General features: G+C 35.9%; 1 protein-coding gene across 3 annotated transcripts in view; it reads left to right on the top strand.

The window, feature by feature from the left end:
* Positions 1–20509, top strand: part of LOC115222546 (codanin-1) — a 70720-nt gene that overhangs the window by 40219 nt on the left and 9992 nt on the right. For all 3 annotated transcript variants that reach the window (XM_029792808.2, XM_036511634.1, XM_029792807.2), the window contains exons 12-24: positions 2052–2211; positions 2330–2392; positions 2769–2909; positions 4798–4964; positions 6646–6727; positions 9090–9167; positions 9256–9310; positions 10369–10493; positions 11802–11993; positions 13346–13428; positions 16646–16788; positions 17718–17854; positions 19763–19861. In XM_029792808.2, the coding sequence (XP_029648668.1) occupies positions 2052–2211; positions 2330–2392; positions 2769–2909; positions 4798–4964; positions 6646–6727; positions 9090–9167; positions 9256–9310; positions 10369–10493; positions 11802–11993; positions 13346–13428; positions 16646–16788; positions 17718–17854; positions 19763–19861 (1525 nt within the window). The remainder of the gene's footprint in view (positions 1–2051; positions 2212–2329; positions 2393–2768; positions 2910–4797; positions 4965–6645; positions 6728–9089; positions 9168–9255; positions 9311–10368; positions 10494–11801; positions 11994–13345; positions 13429–16645; positions 16789–17717; positions 17855–19762; positions 19862–20509) is intronic.

Raw genomic sequence — 20509 nt, forward strand, 5'->3', positions numbered from 1 at the left:
TACTTTTTCCTGCCTATTTTTCTTCTGGTTGCTATATTTTCAGAGCATCCTCCCCCACTGCTAATCAGGTCACCTATGTAACAAAAGCTATCAGCTATTTCTAACGGTCCTCTCCAGCAATATATTTACAAATTGCATTTGTGAACTTCTTGATATGTGCAGTGTGAAATATCTGTGTTTAATTATATGTATATAAATACTTGGATGTATGTGCTGATGGCATGTAAAAAAGCACCATTTGAGCGTGGTCAATGCCAGTGCCACCTGACCTGCTGGTGGCATGTAAAAAGCACCCACTACACTCTCGTCAGATTTAGCACCTGTGGACTTCCAACTCTTCCCCAAGATGAAAATGCAGCTTAAAGATCACTGTTTTAACACCGTTGTCAAGATCCAGAGGGAATCACAGAAGGTCCTTGACTCATGGAAAACGACTTCCAGGCCGGATTCCAAAAGTTGCAGGAATGCTGGAACAGGTGTGTTACTATGCAAGGTGACTATTTCAAAGGAGATGATGTATAAACTTTGGTAAATAAGTTGTTCTTTTATTAAACATAACTAGTCTGGGAACCTTTTGATTTAAATGAGTCACAAATGATATTTAGTTTCATGCTAGAATCTAAGTAAACTCTTATGTTGTCTGAGACAACATTTGATTATATTTTCTAGAGACGAACACAAATATGACTTTTCTTTTGCTGATCTTGTATTTTTTTACCTTTGGGCTGGATAGTATGACAGTTTTCCCGTTCCGTGTTCATGGAGCCCTCATCTAATATGTTACATACTGTGACGCCTCCAGCAGCAACTTGCTGCAGTCAGCTACCAGCTCAGACTCCGCTGCTCGTCAGGCTGAGAAAAGCAAGTTGTCTAAGTATTAGTACTCTCTGACAGGTTCCTTTATTGAGCTTGTGGCAGTGGAAACCTCCAGTGTTCTTGGTCCCCACACCATACCCCTGTTCACTGCTATCAGGGTGGAGATGGCTGTCTGCAAGTGCAAGGTCCTGTGAGTCAGACTGGCTGTTCCAGTCCATCTCCCTCACCATCCTCCTGAGCAACACCTTTTCCATTTTGTCTGCCAGGGCCAGGCAGACAACTTATGACAACGTTTAACCAAAGATTTCATGAAACAGTTTTGTAAACATCATTATTTTATTCTGAGCTAGAGTATTTCCTAATATTCTTTACTGGTTATATATTTGTAAGAAATATGTTATTTTAATCTTTACATGAACCACCAGACTCTGTATAGTTTCTGTTTTATACCAAATTTTGTAGTTTAATTGTTTAGCATTCTGGCAAACGTAATGCTGTATTTATCCACATTGTTTTGAATTAGTCATGTATTATCTTGTAGCATTGAGATTTTAATGATGTGATTGTTTATTTTTAGAACGACATTGTAGGGTAGGTGAGAGAGGCCAGATCTGACCAGTGTGAACATAAAACAGGCAGAACATTTGAGTCAGATTTAAGTGGTTCATCTGCTAAAGGGTTAAATAGGGTGCTAGAGATTTATAATTTTTACTAGAAACTCTGTTATATATTATCAGGAAGCAAATAGAATTAAATGAAAAATGTCAAGAATTTTAAAAAAATGGCTGCTGCAGCTTGGAACTCAAATAATAAACTTATTAATAAGCATGAGTTTATTATATTGTCTCTTCAATTAACTCATACATGTTATTCTAATATTGGATTGAACTAATGACAGATCCACTTTGCAGTCATTCTACCTGCTAAAAAAAAAAAACAGCTAAAATCCTTTTAAGCAAACCTCACTGCCTTGAAAAGGTAAGGCATATTGGATAATGTAATCCTAGATATGTTAAAAAATTTGGCTGGAATGACTTCAATTATTGGTCTGGTCAATTAGAAAAGATTTTGATGTTAAACAGTAATTCCATTGTGTTGAGATATTTATATAATACTTTTTTGTCAAATGTTACTTTGCCAAAAAAAAAAAGGTTTTAATTTGGATTTAAAGCTTGCTTGCTACAGAATATTTTTCACTCATAATTAACTCTTTTTTTTTTCTTTTTTATTTGTAGGCTTCAAGAAAGATTTATAATTCCACTTAGTACAAATGGGCCTAGTCCAGCCCCTTCATTCATTAATTCTCAAGAATTTTTCCATGATTTTATAATGTTAGCAAATAGTCATATTTTTAACCAGCATCTCTGTGATATTTTGAAATCAAAAATATCTGAGGTAAGTTTCTCATTTATTAATTACTTACAAATTTTTCCTTCTCGAATATGAAATTTGAATTTTCATTTCAGTTTTTTTTTTTTTAATTAAACTTTTTGTTTTATTTGACTTCATTTAGTTGGATAAATCTCAATTTCTAACTATAGAAAATGTAACAGAAGATGGGGATGTTCCAAAAACAGTAAGTGTATAGTATTAAAAAAAATTTTTTTTTTAGCTTTTTGCTTTCTGCTTTTTTAAAAAAAATTATTAGGTTAAAGTTTCATTTCATTCATTCTGGCTTTTCAAAACAATTTCTCACAAATGAGATAAAGTTAGTTAAATCAAATTGTACTCAGAATGAATTATATAGAAATATATAGTTTAATTTGTTCTTTACTACAAAGTTTTAGAAGTTCCATGATCCTTCTCTACTGCTTCATAAATTCTTCACAGAAGTTTTTGAACTATGATTAGCTATTATTATATTATTAATCTTTTGATAATTTTTAAAGTAGTAGCAGTAGTATAAAACTTGATTGCAAATGACTAAAAAAATTTCTCTTTCTATTTTACAGGTCAAGAAAGAATTCAAGTCTTCTATGTTAACCTTAAGGTTACTTGCAAAATTTTTAGGTTTTATAACATTTCTGCCGTATCAGTCTGTCAACAAACTTCCAGATGAAGTGCACTCTACCTATGTGAATATAAGAAATAAAGTTAGTATTCAAAGATTATTGAACACACAGACACACACACATGACTAATATTGTAGTTAGAGTTAATGGAAATTATTCCAAATTTGTTTTTGTTTTTTTTTTAAAGCACCATTTATGTGTAGGTCATTGCCAGTGCCACCTGACTGGCTCCCGTGCCAGTGGAATGAACCATCTGAATGTGGTCGATGCCTACCAGGCCCTCAGACATCCCTCCTCCCCGACTGGCTCCTGTGCTGGCAGCATGTAAAAAGCACCATCCAAATGTGGCCGATGCCAGTGCCGCCTGACTGGCTCCTGTGCCGGTGGCACGTAAAAAGTACCCACTACACTCTTGGAGTGGTTGATGTTAGGATGGGCATCCAGCTGTAGAAACATTGCCAGATCAGAACGGATCCTGGTGCTGCCTCCTGGCTTGCCAGTCCCCAATCAAGCTGTCCAACCCATACCAGCATGGAAAACGGACACTAAACGATGATGATCAAGGATATTGTCATCGTTTCTTTAAAGGAGTGATGGGTCATCTTATGAAGACCAGCTTTCTGATGTTACTGCTTCTGATTTTACTTCTAGTTACTTCCTTATATACTTTTGTATTCCATTGTTAGATACAGTTATTCCACATCACTCCATAAGGGACATAGGGTGAGTTTTCCAGCTTCTCTGGTGTATATATTCCTCCCCGGACAGGACATCAGTCTGTTGCAAGATTGCTCATTTTTGCTGAGTGGACTGGAGCAAACTGAAATGAAGTGTTTTGCTCAAGAACACAATGCATCCCCTGGTCTAGGAATTGAAACTACAATGTTACGGTCAATGTCCTAACCACTTTCTAAAAGACTCCGCCGGTTACAACGACGAGGGTCCCAGCTGATACGATCAACGGAACAGCTTGCTCGTGAAATTAACGTGCAAATGGCTGAGCATTCCACAGACACGTGTACCCTTAACGTAGTTCTCGGGGATAATCAGCGTGACACAGAGAGTGACAAGGCTGACCCTTTGAAATACAAGTACAACTCATTTTTGCCAGCTGAGTGGACTGGAGCAACGTGAAATAAAGTGTCTTGCTCAAGGACACAACGCGTCGCCGGGAATCGAACTCACAACCTTACGATCATGAGCCGAATGCCCTAACCACTAAGCCACGCGCCCTCACCCTAACCACTAAGCCATGTGCCTCTGCATAGTTTAGTATAGTTCTAACAAAAGTTTCCATTATAATTTACAATTGGAATTTTACATAAACATTTCCATTTCATTTGATTCCTTTCCTGATTTTATTTTTTTCTGTCTTGAAAAATAATTTAGCACTTGGTTTTGTTGAGAAGTTTTAATGTAAAAATGCAAAAGAATTTAATTTAAATCTGAAGCAATTCTAATTCTTGAAAGAAGGAAAAAAAGATTAAGACATTCATTTATAATTGAAGAATTTTTTCAGAGTTGATGTTCATCGCCCATTGATTTCAGAGACAGTGTTTTACTAAAGCACAACATGATTGAGTGTTTAGACATCCAACATCATCATCGTAATTTAATATCTGTTTTCCATGCTGGCATGGTTTGGATGGTTTGTCAGGAGCTGGGCAGCTGTAGAGCTGTCTGTTTTGGTATGGTTTCTACCGCTGGATGCCCTTCCTCCTAACACCAACCACTTTACAGAGTGCACTCGGTGCTTTTACGCAGCACCAGCATGGGTGCCTTTTACATGTCACCCACAAATCCACAAACCCACAAGATAAAGGATTGCTCAGCTGAAGAGCGATGCAGAGGACATGCTGCCTGTATGCAAGGACAAACATTTATCCTAAAAAATATACAAATTGTACATTTCAAAACCATTCTATTTTGAATCTAAATACAAGTTTTACTATGTTTATTTTAATTGTAGAGTGTTCCTTCCTGTGATACTCTGAGTTATTTGAAAGAAGCATCTACAAGAGGTCGCCTGTGCTTAACCATTCCATGGGTTGTAGAATTTTTGAGTTGGATTGATAAAATGTCACCCTTACTTGATTATTATCAGGAAATATTTCATGAATTGCTCTACATTCATCGGTATGTTATAATGAAATTTATTGAAGAACTTTTTGTGAAAATCTTATTTCAAATTTATGTAACCAAGTCTTTTACAGTAATCATTAAATTAAGGGTAGCTTTTCATTCTTATTTGAAAAATTGTTTTTATTACTTAATTACAAGAATATGGGTGGTACCCATGGCCTATGTTAGTTGTCTTAGACTGGTGAGGTTGTTGTAGTTTTGATTGATTCAAACTTCTGTAGATTGTTACCCATAGGGTGGGGTGGAAAAAGCGTAGGGAAGGAGTGAAACCCATTGGGTTATAGTCCTGGGAAGGAAATATTAAATGAAATGCCTACTGTTGGGTTTGGTGGTTGAGGGGAAGTAGGGACAAGAGTAGAGAAGTAGAAAATCAGCTGAAGGCAGTTTGAGGGAAAACTATTATAGCAAAACAAAACAAAACAAAACAACATCTCTGTTGCTGGTGAACAAAACTGCCAATCAATCAGAAATCTGTATAGAAATAGCTTCAAGCCAGATGTGGATTGCATGTATGCTTTGTAGAAGGTCACCTGTTGATTGGGGCTTGTATATTTTCTAAGCCTGAAGCAGGAGTTTTTGGGAAGTAACTTTGGCAATGTTTTAGATATCTGATAGTTTGTAGCAACTTGGTTAATTTTATTTGAGTGTTTTATGTGTGTATATATATATATGTATGTATGTATATGTGTATATATAATATATATCTATATATATATATAGAGAGAGAGAGAGAGAGAGTTGTGGCATTTCATCATCATCATTTAGCATCTGCTTTCCATGCTGGCAAGGGTTAGACTGCTTGACTGAACCTTGTTATCTGGAGAGCTGCACCGGACTCCATTGCCTGTTTTGGCATGGTTTCTATGGCTGGGTGCCCTTCCTAATGCCAGCATATATGATACATGCAGTAATTGTATTTTGGTAGTATAGACTGACACAGGTAATCGTGTCCTCGTCAAAGAATGTTTGTGCAGTCCCTGTTCAAAGAATCAGCACATCTGGTAGAAGGTGTCTAGATAGGATGCAGATGACTCATTTGTATTGAGGTATATGCAGAAAGATAAGGAAAGAATCAAATGTATGGAATTGTGTATTGCTAGGAGTGAGAAGGAAAGAGTAATTTATGTATGAAATAAAGTGTGTGGTAGAAAATGTCAAACCCTGGAATGTGATGAAATTGACAAATTTATGATATAGAGAGGGCACTTTCCATGCAGATTGCCATGGAGTAATTTAGTTAGAAGGTTCTCAAACAACTTTCCTGTTGTCAAAGGCAACAACATTGCATTGCTGAAATCTTCTAGAATCTACTAATGTGTGACATTGAAAGGAAAATTGCCAGTGGATGTAACTCTATGAAAATTTGTCCCTGAGAACGGAGAGAGATTCTCAAAGTAGTAAAGAAAGTATATGTCTTCATTACCGTTTGGATGTTAGGGCATTAAGCTGCTTTACTCACCAGTTAGAAAGTGCATGTACATCACAATTTCCCACTGTTCTTCTCATTTAATTCTAAAACTACATCTTATCATAAAACAGTAATGAAAAATTCTTTTTATTAAATGTGAAATCCTGTTTTTCCAGTGACTATTCTAATTTATCTGTAGGAACTTGTTTCAACTTTGCATTGCCCTTTTCTATATTTATCATCAAACTAAGATTTTCTCTTACACAGGAAATCTTGGTACAATATGAAAGTGAAAATATGTCTGGAAACTCAATTATTTATTATCATTCAGATTGAATGGCTTTTAGGAGTGAGTATATTTTATTCTTTTATTGACTTCAGTCATTCATGGTGGGGCATCATTGCCTTCAAAGGCTTAATCAATTGTATTAGCCCCAGGTATAGGAATAACTGTGTGGTTAACAAGTTTCACTCGCCAATCGTGTTGCTTTAGGTCTGGTTCCACTGTGTAGCATATTGGGCAAGTATCTTTGACTACTGACCAGGTCCAACCAAGGTTTTGTGAGTACATGTAGTCGAGAGGAACAGAAAGATGTGTCTGTCTGTCTGTCTGTCCTTGTCTCAACATTGTGCAGTAGTTGTGGTGGGCAGGTCTTTTACACTCCGTTTCTTCATTTTTGACACAGTTGTACTGCTGGATGCTCCTACTAGGAATTACTGCCATCCCCTGGGGGTAGGGGAAGACAATGTTCATGGTATTTTTAGGTATCTGCAATAGGTAGAGGGAGGGTTGTTACAGTAGAACTCTAGCTGCTGGCCATGAGGGTGTCTCCATGATGTGGATAGTTGGTGCGCAACGGTAGTTAATAGCAATTTATCATACGGTTTAACTTACTATCAATCATAAAACAATAGCAGAAAACTTATCTTAAACTAAGGATAACTGAGCAGATATACCAACTGTCAGATTGTATGGACTTGAAGAATACTTCATTTTTTACCCAAAGATTCAGATCAGAGGGAAGAATGGCTATGGAAATCATCAGCAGTAACCTGACAAAAATGTTGAATATGGCTATACTTATATAGGAAGTGAGGAAGTCACAATAGCCTGAGGTTCATTGCCTCAGATCACTGCTCATGTGATGTGTATGTTGTGTGTGATGTACAAGTACAACAGAGCATTGGTGTATTGAGAGAAAAATTAGGCATTAGAGGAATTAGATGCAGTGTGCAAGAGAGAAACTCGGGAAGATGTGGGACGAGGTATTAAAGGCCGATCTCAAGACAATGAACCTCACAAAGGAGATGACAAGGGGTCGAGATATATTGCACATTGCTTTACTCAAAAAGACCTGCCCACCACAACAGAGTTGATACCTTAACACAATCTTGGTAATGCCTGTCCATGAGGGACTCTGCCCCATCAAACTACTCCTCTTAGCCATATTTGATCCCCTAACATCCAAACAGCACTGGTGCTGGTGACATGTAAAAAGCACCCACACTTTGTAAAGTGCGGAAAGGCATTCAGCCATAGAAACAATGAACCCTAAACAGACAATGGAACCTGGCATGGCTCCTGGCCTTGCCAGTTCCTGTAAAACAATCCAACCCATGCCAGCATGGAGAATGGACATTAAATGATGGTGATGATGATGATGATATATGTATATATTTGATGGGCTTACTCTTTTACATGTTTCAGTCATTTGACTGCGGCCATGCTGGAGCACCGCCTTTTTTTTTAATCGAGCAACTCGACCCCGGGACTTATTCTTTGTAAGCCCAGTACTTATTCTATCGGTCTCTTTTGCCAAACCGCTAAGTGACAGGGACATAAACACACCAGCATCGGTTGTCAAGCAATGCTAGGGGGACAAACACAGACACACAAACATACACGCACACATATATATACATATATACGACGGGCTTCTTTCAGTTTCCGTCTATCAAATCCACTCACAAGACACTTGCCCAAGGTGCCACACAGTGGGACTGAACCCGGAACCATGTGGTTAGTTAGCAAGTTACTTACCACACAGCCACTCCTGCACTTGTATATATTTTCTCTCCACCAAATTCCACTTATATGGCATTGGTCTACTTGATGCTACATTGCAATAGGATCACAACCAGGAGCATGTGGCCGCAAGGAGAATTTCTTCATCACATTGCTTTGCCTGGACACTGAACATTTGAACCCTGATAAAACAAATTTGCTTCTGCGTTTTTTGTATTTTACCTCTTTTTTTTTTCAATTGTGTCATGTAAGTAACTTACTCATTGTAATTAATATTTGTTGCTTAAAATATTTTGTGAATTGTATGTAATTCTCTATGAAATGTGCCATTTTCAGATTATGAAATTTTATTGCTAAACAATTAATTTATCTTTGTTTAAGCTAGAATTGATTTTTAAAAATTGAGAGAACAAGAAATAATGATGGGAAAACGGAAAAAAAAACAACTGTTAGAACACAGGATTTTCATTCAGTATAGAATGTGATTCACTTTAAATCTCATTTTGTTGTCCATCATAGTATAGTTTATTTTCCTTTATAATTGAGCAAAATTTTCAAGATCTAATTCTCACTAAGTTACTGAGAGGCCAACTGTTTTTCAGCTGAGATCCTATTTTTTTTTAGCATCTCTTTTCTCTTGCTTCAAGTCAAAAACAAATTTATTATTTATATTCATTTGTTTCAGATTCCGAATATGCCTGAAGGAATATTTTTTACATTCTGTGAAAAGTCTCAAGAGTGTGAAATTCCTGAAAAATGTTTGGTAAGATGAACTTTTGATTTTAGTCTTCTTCTTCTCTTTCAACCAAACAATGAATTAAAATTAAATGTATTTATCTCTGTTTCTCTAGGACAAGATGAATGTTGTAGACCAGTCACTATTGCATACATGCTGTCCTTATTTAGGTAAGTTCTTTGGGTTTTTGTTTGTTTTTTCCTCTATGAGTGCATGTAAATTAATTTAAAGAGAGAGAGAAGAAAGCAAATATAGTTGTAATGATGATGAAGGATTTGGTAATTGGAATCTGAGAAAAATAGTGGACGCATGTACCGGTAATTATAGATATGGTATCTCTAAGCACTTGCCTCTCTCTGTATGAAGCTATTGTTATTCTGGGGCACGTGCAGCCTCTTTCTTCTTCCTCCTCCATCTTCTGCTCTTTAATCCCCCCCACCTTTTTCTTTATCTATTTCTTTGTTTCCTTGTAATTAAATTGTCATAAATAAAAGTATTTCACCACACACACACACACACACACACTCACTCACACACACATACATAATAACCCAGTCCTTTTCTCAGGTATTGTGTATCTATGATTCAATATACATGTGTGGATCGATGCCTGTGCCGTTTGGCTCCCCATGCAGGTGGCACGTAAAAAGCACCATCCAAACATGGTTACTAGAAATGATATGATTCCCAAAATTGTTAGAAAGTTTGCAATAGGAATATGTACTGAGGCATGAGGGATATGAATCAGTCATTTTATTAAATGTGAGGAATCATTAATGAAGAATTCCATTTTTTGTGTAGTATAGCCATGTTGTAAGAAGTTTGCTTCTCAACCACATCGTTTGGGGTTCAGTTCCACAGTGTGGCACCTTGGGCAAGTTTCTTCTACTATGGCTTCTGCGTGGATTTGGTTGACAGAAACAGAAAGAAGCCCATTGTACCATTGCGTATGTGTGTTTCCCTACCACTGCTTGACAAACATTGTTGGTTTGTGTACATGTCTCTAATTTAGCAGATCAACAAAAAATACTGATAGAATAAGTACCAGATTTAAAAGAATAAACACACACACACACCTACATAGAGAATGAACCAAAAGTCACAAGTATGGAATTGTCAGGCTGTGCCCACAGATAGCAACATGCAATTAAACTCTTTGACTTTTGGCCTACCATTAATATGTACATTGCAAACTGATTCACATAAGTTCTCCATATTTCATTTACAGGTTCTATAAAGACTCTTTTATTAGATTTTGCAATAGGATCCAGTTCTAAAGCCAGTACTCTTAGAAAGATTACCCCCATAGCTGCTGATGATTCTGTTGAATTTTCTTCTAGGCATCAATTACAGGTAATATTTCAAAGTAAAATTTATGATGTTTAAAAATTTAATATTTATACAAAGCAGAATAATTCATAGTTGTATGTACATTTGTATGTGTGAACGTGTTTATATGCTTGTGTATTATTGTTCAGCCCCAGGTCTTCTCTGACTAAGCAGACCTATGATAAAAGGCATTTTGTCCATATTAACCCAGTCTTTTTCTCAGGTACTGCATATCTATGATTCAATAATCCTTTTAATGAGGTTAATGGATTAATTTAAGGGAGACTTGGCAACTATTCCTAGCAGGCTTCTTCGTTCGTCCTGAAAACACTGCTGTCGGGAAAGAGGCAACAGAATGTTATCCTACCCCTCTCTCTAACACACACATATACACCTCCTATGTGTGCAGGTTTTTGTTGATGTTATGTGTCTCATTTCTTTCAGTCATTATTTATTCCCATTGCCTTGAATTTATCATGCATTATCTCAGATCTTTGAGATATTGAATCATATGATTGTGTATTCTTACAACGTGGGGTAGGTGTGAGAGGCCAGATCTGGCTGATTTAAACTTAAAAACAGATAGAATAAATGCTAACGGGTTAATATTGAATATTAATTCAACACCAGTCTTCGCAATGCTACTGTCCAGCCTCTCTGATTTAAGGCCACTGTAGCATTTTATGAAATGTTTCCTTTCCTGGAGTCTTGAAAGGATTATAATATTAGAGATGAAACTGAAGTCAAGTGTCAAGATTTTAGCTGATCCTTTTGTTTCCAATCCTAACTTCGAGTGTACCTTTATTTCAAAGTCAAGTGTCGTCGTCATTGCTCAGTTTACCTGGATTTAGCTATAATTAGAGTCACTTTGAGACAAAAGTTATGCAATAGAATTGATTAAGAACCCTTTCTTTAATTATGTTCCAAATATCACATTAATATGTTGATAAGTAAAAAAGTTACAGTTGTTCAATGAAACTAGTCTAAATTCATGATTATTTTAGAATTAATTGAAACTCATGAGGGGTGTATTTTGGTCAGAAATATAGTAACAAAAGGGTTAATACTGGTTCCCATATGCTATTCATATCTGCACTCAATCTGCTTAGGAGGTTGTTGTGCTGCTTCTTTTAGTTTTCATATTTTTCAGTGCTGTTCTCTGACTATTATTAACTTCATCCCACAATAATAACAAAGAAAATTTAATACTTCTTTTTGCTTCAATCATTCATTAGCTGTAAATACGTAGACTTAAATCTTTATTCATTATTTCATAAGCAATATAAAGTTAAGAATTTGTTAAGATTGACCTTTTACTTTTATCAATTTCAGCTTCAACTTGAAGATAACTTCTTTCATAATCACCCAACATCTTTAAAGAAAACTGTCGACTTTATAGCCAAAAGAATGGTATCTAACTTCATCAAGTTATTTAGAAGTCGAAAACTGGAGAGTTTACTTCGGCAGAGCAGGAATACATTTACTGAAACCATGGAGCAGTGCCTTGACCCTGCAAATATTCCAGTGAGACATTGTTTAAATTTTCACTCTGTACAGTATGATTCTAAAATTAACTCATGTCACTTAGACATAATTTGTTTGTAACTAATTGTTCCTTTCCTTTCTTCTACATCGATTTCATATTTTGTTTAGATGAGTTATTACTTCTCTTAAACATCTCATACAACATGTTCTGAGTTCAAATTCCACTGAGGCCGACTTTGCTTTCATCTTCTCAGAGTTGCTAATATAAGTACCAGTTGACCACTGGGGTCAATGTAATCGACTTACCCCACTTCCCCTGAACTTGCTGGCCTTGTGCCATAATTTGAAATCATCATTATGTAATTAAGATAGTAAGCCTACAGAATCATTAGCAGAATCATTCCATTTTAGGCAAAGTTTCAAAAGAAGAAAATTGAAGATGAATTAATACATTTAGTTCTGTGAACTAAAATTAATAAATTAACTTCAAAATAAATTATGGCCATTCCTGAAATAATTTGAAATACCATTATGAAGTACCATTGCTGGGTTTATGTTCTAAAGAATAACAGTCTCATGTAATAAGCTTTGGCTCAATTGAAAATATTAATTCATTGCTTTAGTTCTTACTGTAAGATTTGCATATATAAAAGTAAAGTACTTAGAAATAAGTCTGGTATTTATTCTATCAGTCTTTTTGCCGAACTGTTAAGTTACAGGGGAGGAGGGAACAGACACAAAGACACACACACACATAGATATATATGTTTATATATACATATATACTATAGACTTCTTTCAGTTTCTGTCTACCAAATCCACTCACAAGGCTTTGGTTGGTCTGAGGCTATAGTAGAAGACACTTGCCCAAGGTGCCATGCAGTGGAACTGAACTCAGAACCATGTGATTGGGAAGCAAGCTACTTACCACAGTAAGATTTTTCTTTAATGTACTTATTTGCCTCTCTCTCTCCTCTCTCTCTCTCTCTCTCTCTAGTTAGCTTTGGTTTGAAATATATGCATAATCCTTGAATTGTTGGAGTATCGTTTGTGTTAAAGTTGGATTTGTTTATGTTCTCTGTTGACCTGATACCAACATTCATTTTGAATGTTGACTGTAGAAGCTGAAGACAAAATACTTTAAATGTTTTTTGTCTAGGACTTTCATCTTTACAAAATTGTTGCTCTGCCAAGAAACAGTAAAATAACAGAATTTCATCTTGAAACAAAATTATTAACACTGTTCTTCTGTATAATATTCCATAAACGTTCTTGATCTTATTTTTTATTTTATTCTAAATAAAAAAATATATAATTCCGGTTTTTTTTCTTTTATGTTTATTCAGACTCAGTTCTTTTTGTTTTTCATTAAAAATCTGTTTTTGTTTCAGGAATTTAATTATGAAGATGTTGATGATTTAAATAAAGATTTTATGCAAGGTGTTCAAAAGTATTTGAAAGATGAAATGAGAAGGTATGTTTCTTTTTAATAAGGTATTAATAAAAGAAAAGAAAATATTAAAAATACTGTATCGGAAAATGTCTATTAATCTTAACTTAACCTTAATCTTAATTTAATCTTAATCTTAACTTAGCTTACCCACTCTGGTCTGACTGCAAACGTAATGAAGACAAGATCCTTGTACAGGGAGCTCCTAGCCAACCTCCCAGTGACATATGGCTATGTGGCACTCACCTGGGAAGCTTTCCCATACCTTGAGAGCTACCTGTCCAGTGATTGCACTGGACATCTTTCTGAAAAGACATCAAGAATAGGATCAGTGCAGCTCATACCGCTTTCAGAAAACTCTCAAAATGAGTCTTCCTAAACCATGGTTTCACCATCCAAATGAAAATCATGATATATTCCAACTGTTTCTACAGTTGTGAGATATGGGTTTTGTATGACTATGATTGTTTCCAACAGCATAAACTTTGATGGAAAGATTATGCTACCAATGAAGAGGCTCTGGCCCACCATTGAAGCTACCATGGCATGACACCGCCTCTGCTAGTCGGGACACATCATATGTATGCTTCAAACACACTTTCCCTGTCAACTCCTCTTTGTGGAGTTGACCTCAAGCACCAGACTACACAGAGACACCAAATTTCATTTCCAAGACCTGCTCAAGACCACACTCCTCTGCTGTTCCATTGACCCATATGCATGGGAGACAATCACCAAAAACTGCTCAACATGGCAGCATGTCATCATCAGATGGAAAATAACAGACATCAAAGACTCAAAGAACAACCTGCACTTCCTTGTTCCCTGTCAACCCTCCCCTTCGATACATGACCCCATCACTTCTATACCACCCTTGACCTGAACAACCACCCCAGCCACTGACACCCTTCACATTCATCAGGATGAAAAAGTTCAATCACTTCCTACAGATTAACTGCTCAGACACGAGTTATTGGCAACACTGATGATGGTGAAAACGTTAATAGTTTAAGAACTCGAACTATTCCTGTTCAAAAGTATCTTCTATATTGGCTTTACATTGTCTTCTTTTCTGTTTGGTTAGCTGTATTGATTAAAGCTATAGGATTAGCAATTATTGATTTGCATTCTTTATTCTTAAAAGTAAATTAGGAAGCAAAGCTGTTTTGCTGTTTTAAATGGAAAATACAGTGATTAACTTTTAGCATTTGATCTGGTCATATCTAGCCCAAATATTCTACCTGTTTTTGTGTTGAGACCGGCCAGATCTGGTATCTAACACCTACCATACAATGTTATTCTAGAAACATCCAATCCCATCACTGAAATCTTGAAGCTACAAGATAATGCATGATTAAATCTAAACAATATGAATAAATAACCATTACATTTGATGTAGAAATCTGAATGTTAAAGAGTTAATGAGGAGGGCGGTGAGCTGGCAGAATTGTTAGCCTGCCGGACGAAATGCTTAGCGGTATTTCGTCTGCTGTTACGTTCTGAGTTCAAATGCTGCCCAGGTCAACTTTACCTTTCATCTTTTCAGGGTCAATTAAATAAGGACCAGTTACAGACTGGGGTCAATGTAATCGACTTAATCTCCCTTTGTCTGTCCTTGTTTGTCCCCTCTATGTTTAGCCCTTTGTAAGCAATAAAGAGATAACAAGGCATAAGACAGGAAAACACTTTAGTTTACCGAATAAAATGGAATGTGCAGATGACATGTGCAGTTAACAGACACAAGAACAAAAACGATGTTCTTCTTGTTTCTTTCTGCAGCTTATATTAGTATATCGTAGTTCAGTTTCATTGCAACATTAGCAATATATGAGGAAATCATTTGGGAAAGAAGAAAAAAGTCATTCATCCATGCATATTTGCTGCAGGTTCACTGAACAGCGACTCAACAGTTTATTTGAACTTTATTGATGCAGGCTGTAAAAACCTGTCTGTTGTAAAGTCAATGTTTTTGAAAAAATTTATTTTAATTAAGACATATTTTTTCATTAGTATTGGCATTGTGTATATGCATGTGCTTGCGTGCATGTGTGTGTTATCTATTTACAGTATGGATTTCTGTTCAGATTAAAACAAGAAAGTTTGTTATCAATGTCGATTTTATTTACTGATTACTTTATATCAATTATCTTGAGCGAATACAAGTCCCGTGGAGTCTTCCTTCCGTACTGAATGGTATAAAAGACATATTGCAAAATGTAATCATTGTATTTACATTTAAATGCCTTCATTTCTGGATACTTTCTGTCTTTCAATAGAAAAGTTCATGGTGACAATTCATTATAATAATTACAGTATTTCAAAAACAGAAGTATTTCTGTATTATTTATTGATATAATATAATTCATAATTTTTTAGCAAACAGGAGTTTTGTGGAATTATTGTCGTCAGTCTTGAGTACCTGTGTGCTGAAAGTTTTAAAAGCTAGAACGTAAATGCTTAAACCCTGTCAAGTGCAATGCTTGTTGATCCACGTTAGTTTCAGTTAATCCTGCATTACCTTGTAGCTTTGAGATTTCAATGACAGGATTGTTTATTTTTAGAATAACATTATCGGCTAAGTGTAAGAGGCCAGATCTGTTTATTTTGAACATAAAATAGAGTATTTGTACCAGATATGGCTGGTTTGAATTTTAAAGGGTTAAACAGATTACTAAAATAATACTCCAAGGTGTGTCCCTCCAAAGCCACAACACACCGATGAAGAGCATTGACTACAACACTACCTGTAGGAGATAGAATTACAAGTTGTTTACCAAGCACTGCATTTACATGCAAAGTGACCGATAAGATATCAAAAGATACCTTTCTGTAACATGTGGCCTACAAACTTTTGGGGTTTTCACATTGTAAATGGATTTTCTCATCCTTTATTGAGAACAACTCTACTAAGTTAGCTGCCATTTCACAACCAAGATGGTTTTGTATGTAGCACTCATGTAAATAAACTAATACATTTGGTTCCCAATTTGCTTCCAACTCTACACAATCTTAGAAAACATACCAAACACCCTTTCTCAACCACATGTATACTTTGCTACTGGATGCACCCAAACCTAAAATGTTCTTTCCCCTGTCTTCAAACAGTATATGCATGAGCTAGTTTCTGTTTTCACCATATTATTCAATTGTCTCTACACAGGAAGGTGCAAGTCTTTCATCATCAATATGTTATATTATTCTGAAATATATTTTCTTAATTGCTGCATTGTTATTTTAACAGTTACGTGGAGAGTAACGGCAGGAAGGTGATCCAGGTGCTTTTGGTGGATTATAATGAAACTGTGAAGCTGTTCTCACTTAAAATTATTGTTCGCCTGGCTGAAGAAGGCATTCACCAATGGATAGCTGCTAATATTACAAAAGGTATTCTTCATACCTTTACATTTAATTACACTCTTGTTACCTGTTCAAATATACTTGAGACATATTCGAACCCATAAGAAAACCATTCGCTGTGTCTTGTCTTGGAGAAAATTCCTCACTGTAGACAGATAGGTGTGGACTGAATCACTTCACACCGCCATATGTACAGAAAGCTGCTGAATAGTGCAACCAGTTGTTGAACAGTGACGGGAATATTGTAAAAGGGACCAGTTGCTTGCCTCAGTTTCCAGCGCCCATCTTTCCAATCTCTGTGGCCGAAGGGGAGATAACCACTCTGAAATGCAAACGTCCCACAGAGGGTGCTATGAGTTGGCTCAGTCTATTTACACCTATTTGTCTACAACAAGAAATTTTCTCCATCACAAAAAACAGCAGTGAATATCTCACGAGTTTGAATATACCTCAAACAAGTTTGTATTTATACTCATCACTGCTTAGCATTGTCACCCCGTATATTTTATTTACATTTAAATCATCATCATCAATACCCAGTTTTTCTCTAAAATCACTTAGTTTCAATGTTTTCCTAAATTGTAACTCTAAAAAGGCAGTGACAAGCGTACACTCTCACCTTATTAATTTGAAAGAATTACAAATGCCGTCTTGTTGTCTGTTTCAACTGCTATACAATGTTCTTATGAGAAACACATAAGCTTAGCTTAGTCAGCTTTCATTTGGGACTCAGGTAAGAATGGATGACTGTTATAAATAGTGAGGTGTACAACTGACAAGAATTTTATCATTTTACAATGCAGGGCTTAAAGAGATGGATACTCTGAGAATTATTTCCTAAGTTATGTCACAAAAACAGAACCCCAATGATTTATCATGGAATTAATTATACGAAGGCTCAATCTAAAATCTATTCGGTTTTTTGTCATATGCTTTTTTTGGTTTTTCCCCCCCAGCTTTCTTTATTGGTGAAATGAGACAGGAAAGAAATAAACTTTTGAAAAATACTAAAGTACTTGTGGAAAAGTTACCTTTACCTGATACACATGATTCTTTCTGTCGGCAGCCATCGGAAATTCTTGTAGAATTGAAGGTTGGTGACACATCCATTTATCTTTTCATTGTTTATAACTTGTTAATATTTGTTACTATACTGGTGCATGCATATGAACACAAGAAAATGTGTAGTCATTAAGGCATGGTTTTTAGGGTTAACTTTCATTTATGGCTGAATTAAAATTTTTTTTCCACTTTATACCAGTCATTATTTACAACACTTACCATTGTCATAATGTTTATTTTCATGCTAACATTTACTTTATGTGCCTACCATGCAACATTATGTTTTATAACAATTCTTTGTTATAGCAATCTGTAAGATCCAGTATCCTGAGATCTGACTGTACCACTTATCTCACAAGTTATTCACAACCCAATATTTAACGTTCTATTGTGTAAACTTGTGTGCTTTGAGATCCATTGTTCCAAAAAATAATTATTTCATATTCTCTTGAAAGTTTATACATTTTTTTGACATCAACAAAAAAATCTATATGTATTTATCATCATTTAACAGGTGTTTTCCATGCTGGCATCAGTTGGATGGCTTGACCAGAGCTGACAAGCTGGAGAGCTTTACCAGGCTCCAACCTGATTTAGCTTGGTTTCTATGAGTGGGTGCCCTTTCTAATGCCAACTACTTTATAGAGTTGACTGCCACATGTGCTATTTATGTGAATTGACACCTATATATAGATAGACAGGCAGGTAGGCATAAGAAAATGAAATGACAAAGGGAAAACGATGGTTACGGTTATGAACTTCATTAGCTTGCAGCCGTTTTTGCAATAAGATGGAGGGGACTCATAGTTGAATTGCTGAACAACATCCTATAGCTTCATCAGAGTCTTGAATATGAAGTGTACTTTATTTGGGAATATTAATTATATTTGTGCTACATATAGAGAAGGAAAAGGGATTGTGTGTGTATATATATATATCATCATCATCATCATCATCATTTAGCCCGCTTTCCATGCTAGCATGGGTTGGACGGTTCAACTGGGGTCTGTAAAGCCAGAAGGCTGCATATATATATATATCTTTCTTTTGTTATCTTACCGTTTTTACACACACATATATATATATATACACACACACATAAGAAAAGTATTCAGCCCAAAAATAAGCCACTGTACTTGGCTTTTGCCAACATGGAGAAAGCCTTTGACAGGGTACCCCACTCCTTTATCTGGTGGTCAATGTGGAAGTGAGGGATAGGTGAGTGGTTAGTGAAAGCTGTACATGCCATGTAGAGGGATGCTGCTAGTAAGGTGAAGGTTGACAACGAGTATAACAATGAATTCAGTGTACAGGTTGGAGTTTATCAAGGATCAGTTCTTAGTCCTCCAGGCCTTAACAGAGGAATTCAAGACTAGCTGTCCCTAAGAGTTCTTCTACACTGATGACCTTATTCTTATAGCTGAATCACAAGAGATGAAATTTCAGGTGTGAAAACAAGGCCTGGAATGTAAGGGCTTCAGAGTTGATTTAGTAAGTAGGAAAACAGACAAATCACAAGTCCATTCAAGGAGATGGCCCTTCTTGATATGTAAAATGGCTGTTGGTAAAAACTCCATATGTTGTACCCAGTGCAAGCTTTGGACATGTATGAGGTGTAGCAGTATCACAGGAAGGTTAACGAAGAATATAGTCTTCACGTGTGGCAAATGTGCAGGTACAATAAGCATTAACACTACACAGACAATAGGCTCACTCGAATGCTTGTGGGGGATCATTAGAAGTAGTGGACAGCTTCTGTTAACAAGGTGACCAAGTTAGCAGTGGAGGAGGAATTTCTGAAAGAGTGGTTGCTAGGATAAGTTGCTGTATGTTCAGCATATTAAACTGGCTCACACAGCATGATTTTGAATGCAGTGTGAACAATATTGATTATGATGGATTTCTATTTTTAATTATGCTTTAAAAATTAAAATTACAGGACTTCCTCCGTGATATATTGTTAGAAGAATCAAAGCCAAATCTCGAAAAAATAACAACAACCCTACATGAAGCTCAGAAAATGATATTAAGTCGACAGGTTAGTAAAATTCTTATAATTCAAAGCATTTTCATAATTATAACTAAACTTATCCAAAAGAAAAAATCCTCTCCCCATATTTTGTGGTGGGCAATTTTTTATTAAGAATAGAGTAAAATATCTGTGAATGTAAAATTTATTATTTTTGTTATTTGCATCCATTTTTTAAATTTTAATTCCTTACTACATGGGTTTGGGTTCAGTCCCGCTTCATGGCACTTTGGGTGAATGCCTTTTACTTTCAGCCTGGGTCAACCAAAACCTTCTGAGTGGATTTGATAGACAGAAACTGAAAGAAGCCACGGGATGTGTGTGTGTGTGTGCATTTGGGTCTTGTCTTGATATTGTTTGATTGTTGTAATTGAATGTCATTAATTTCCAATAGTCTGCAAAACTATGTTTGGCCATAGGGCGAAATATTGCCTTGCATGGAAATACATGAGGGTAGTGAGAGGAAGGACATTCGATCTTAGAAATTCTACCTCAATAAATTCTGGCTGAACTATGCCAGCAGGGAAAAGTGGAGGTTGAAATGATGATGGACAACGATGAGATAGAAAGGAAACGACTTTGGTTAAAATGAATTTTATATGTCATCCATGTTTACCCGTCACCTGCCCACTTTAACCATTTCCTGACTATTTTTCC

The sequence above is a fragment of the Octopus sinensis genome, linkage group LG20, assembly GCF_006345805.1.
Source record: "Octopus sinensis linkage group LG20, ASM634580v1, whole genome shotgun sequence".
Classification (NCBI taxonomy): domain Eukaryota; kingdom Metazoa; phylum Mollusca; class Cephalopoda; order Octopoda; family Octopodidae; genus Octopus; species Octopus sinensis.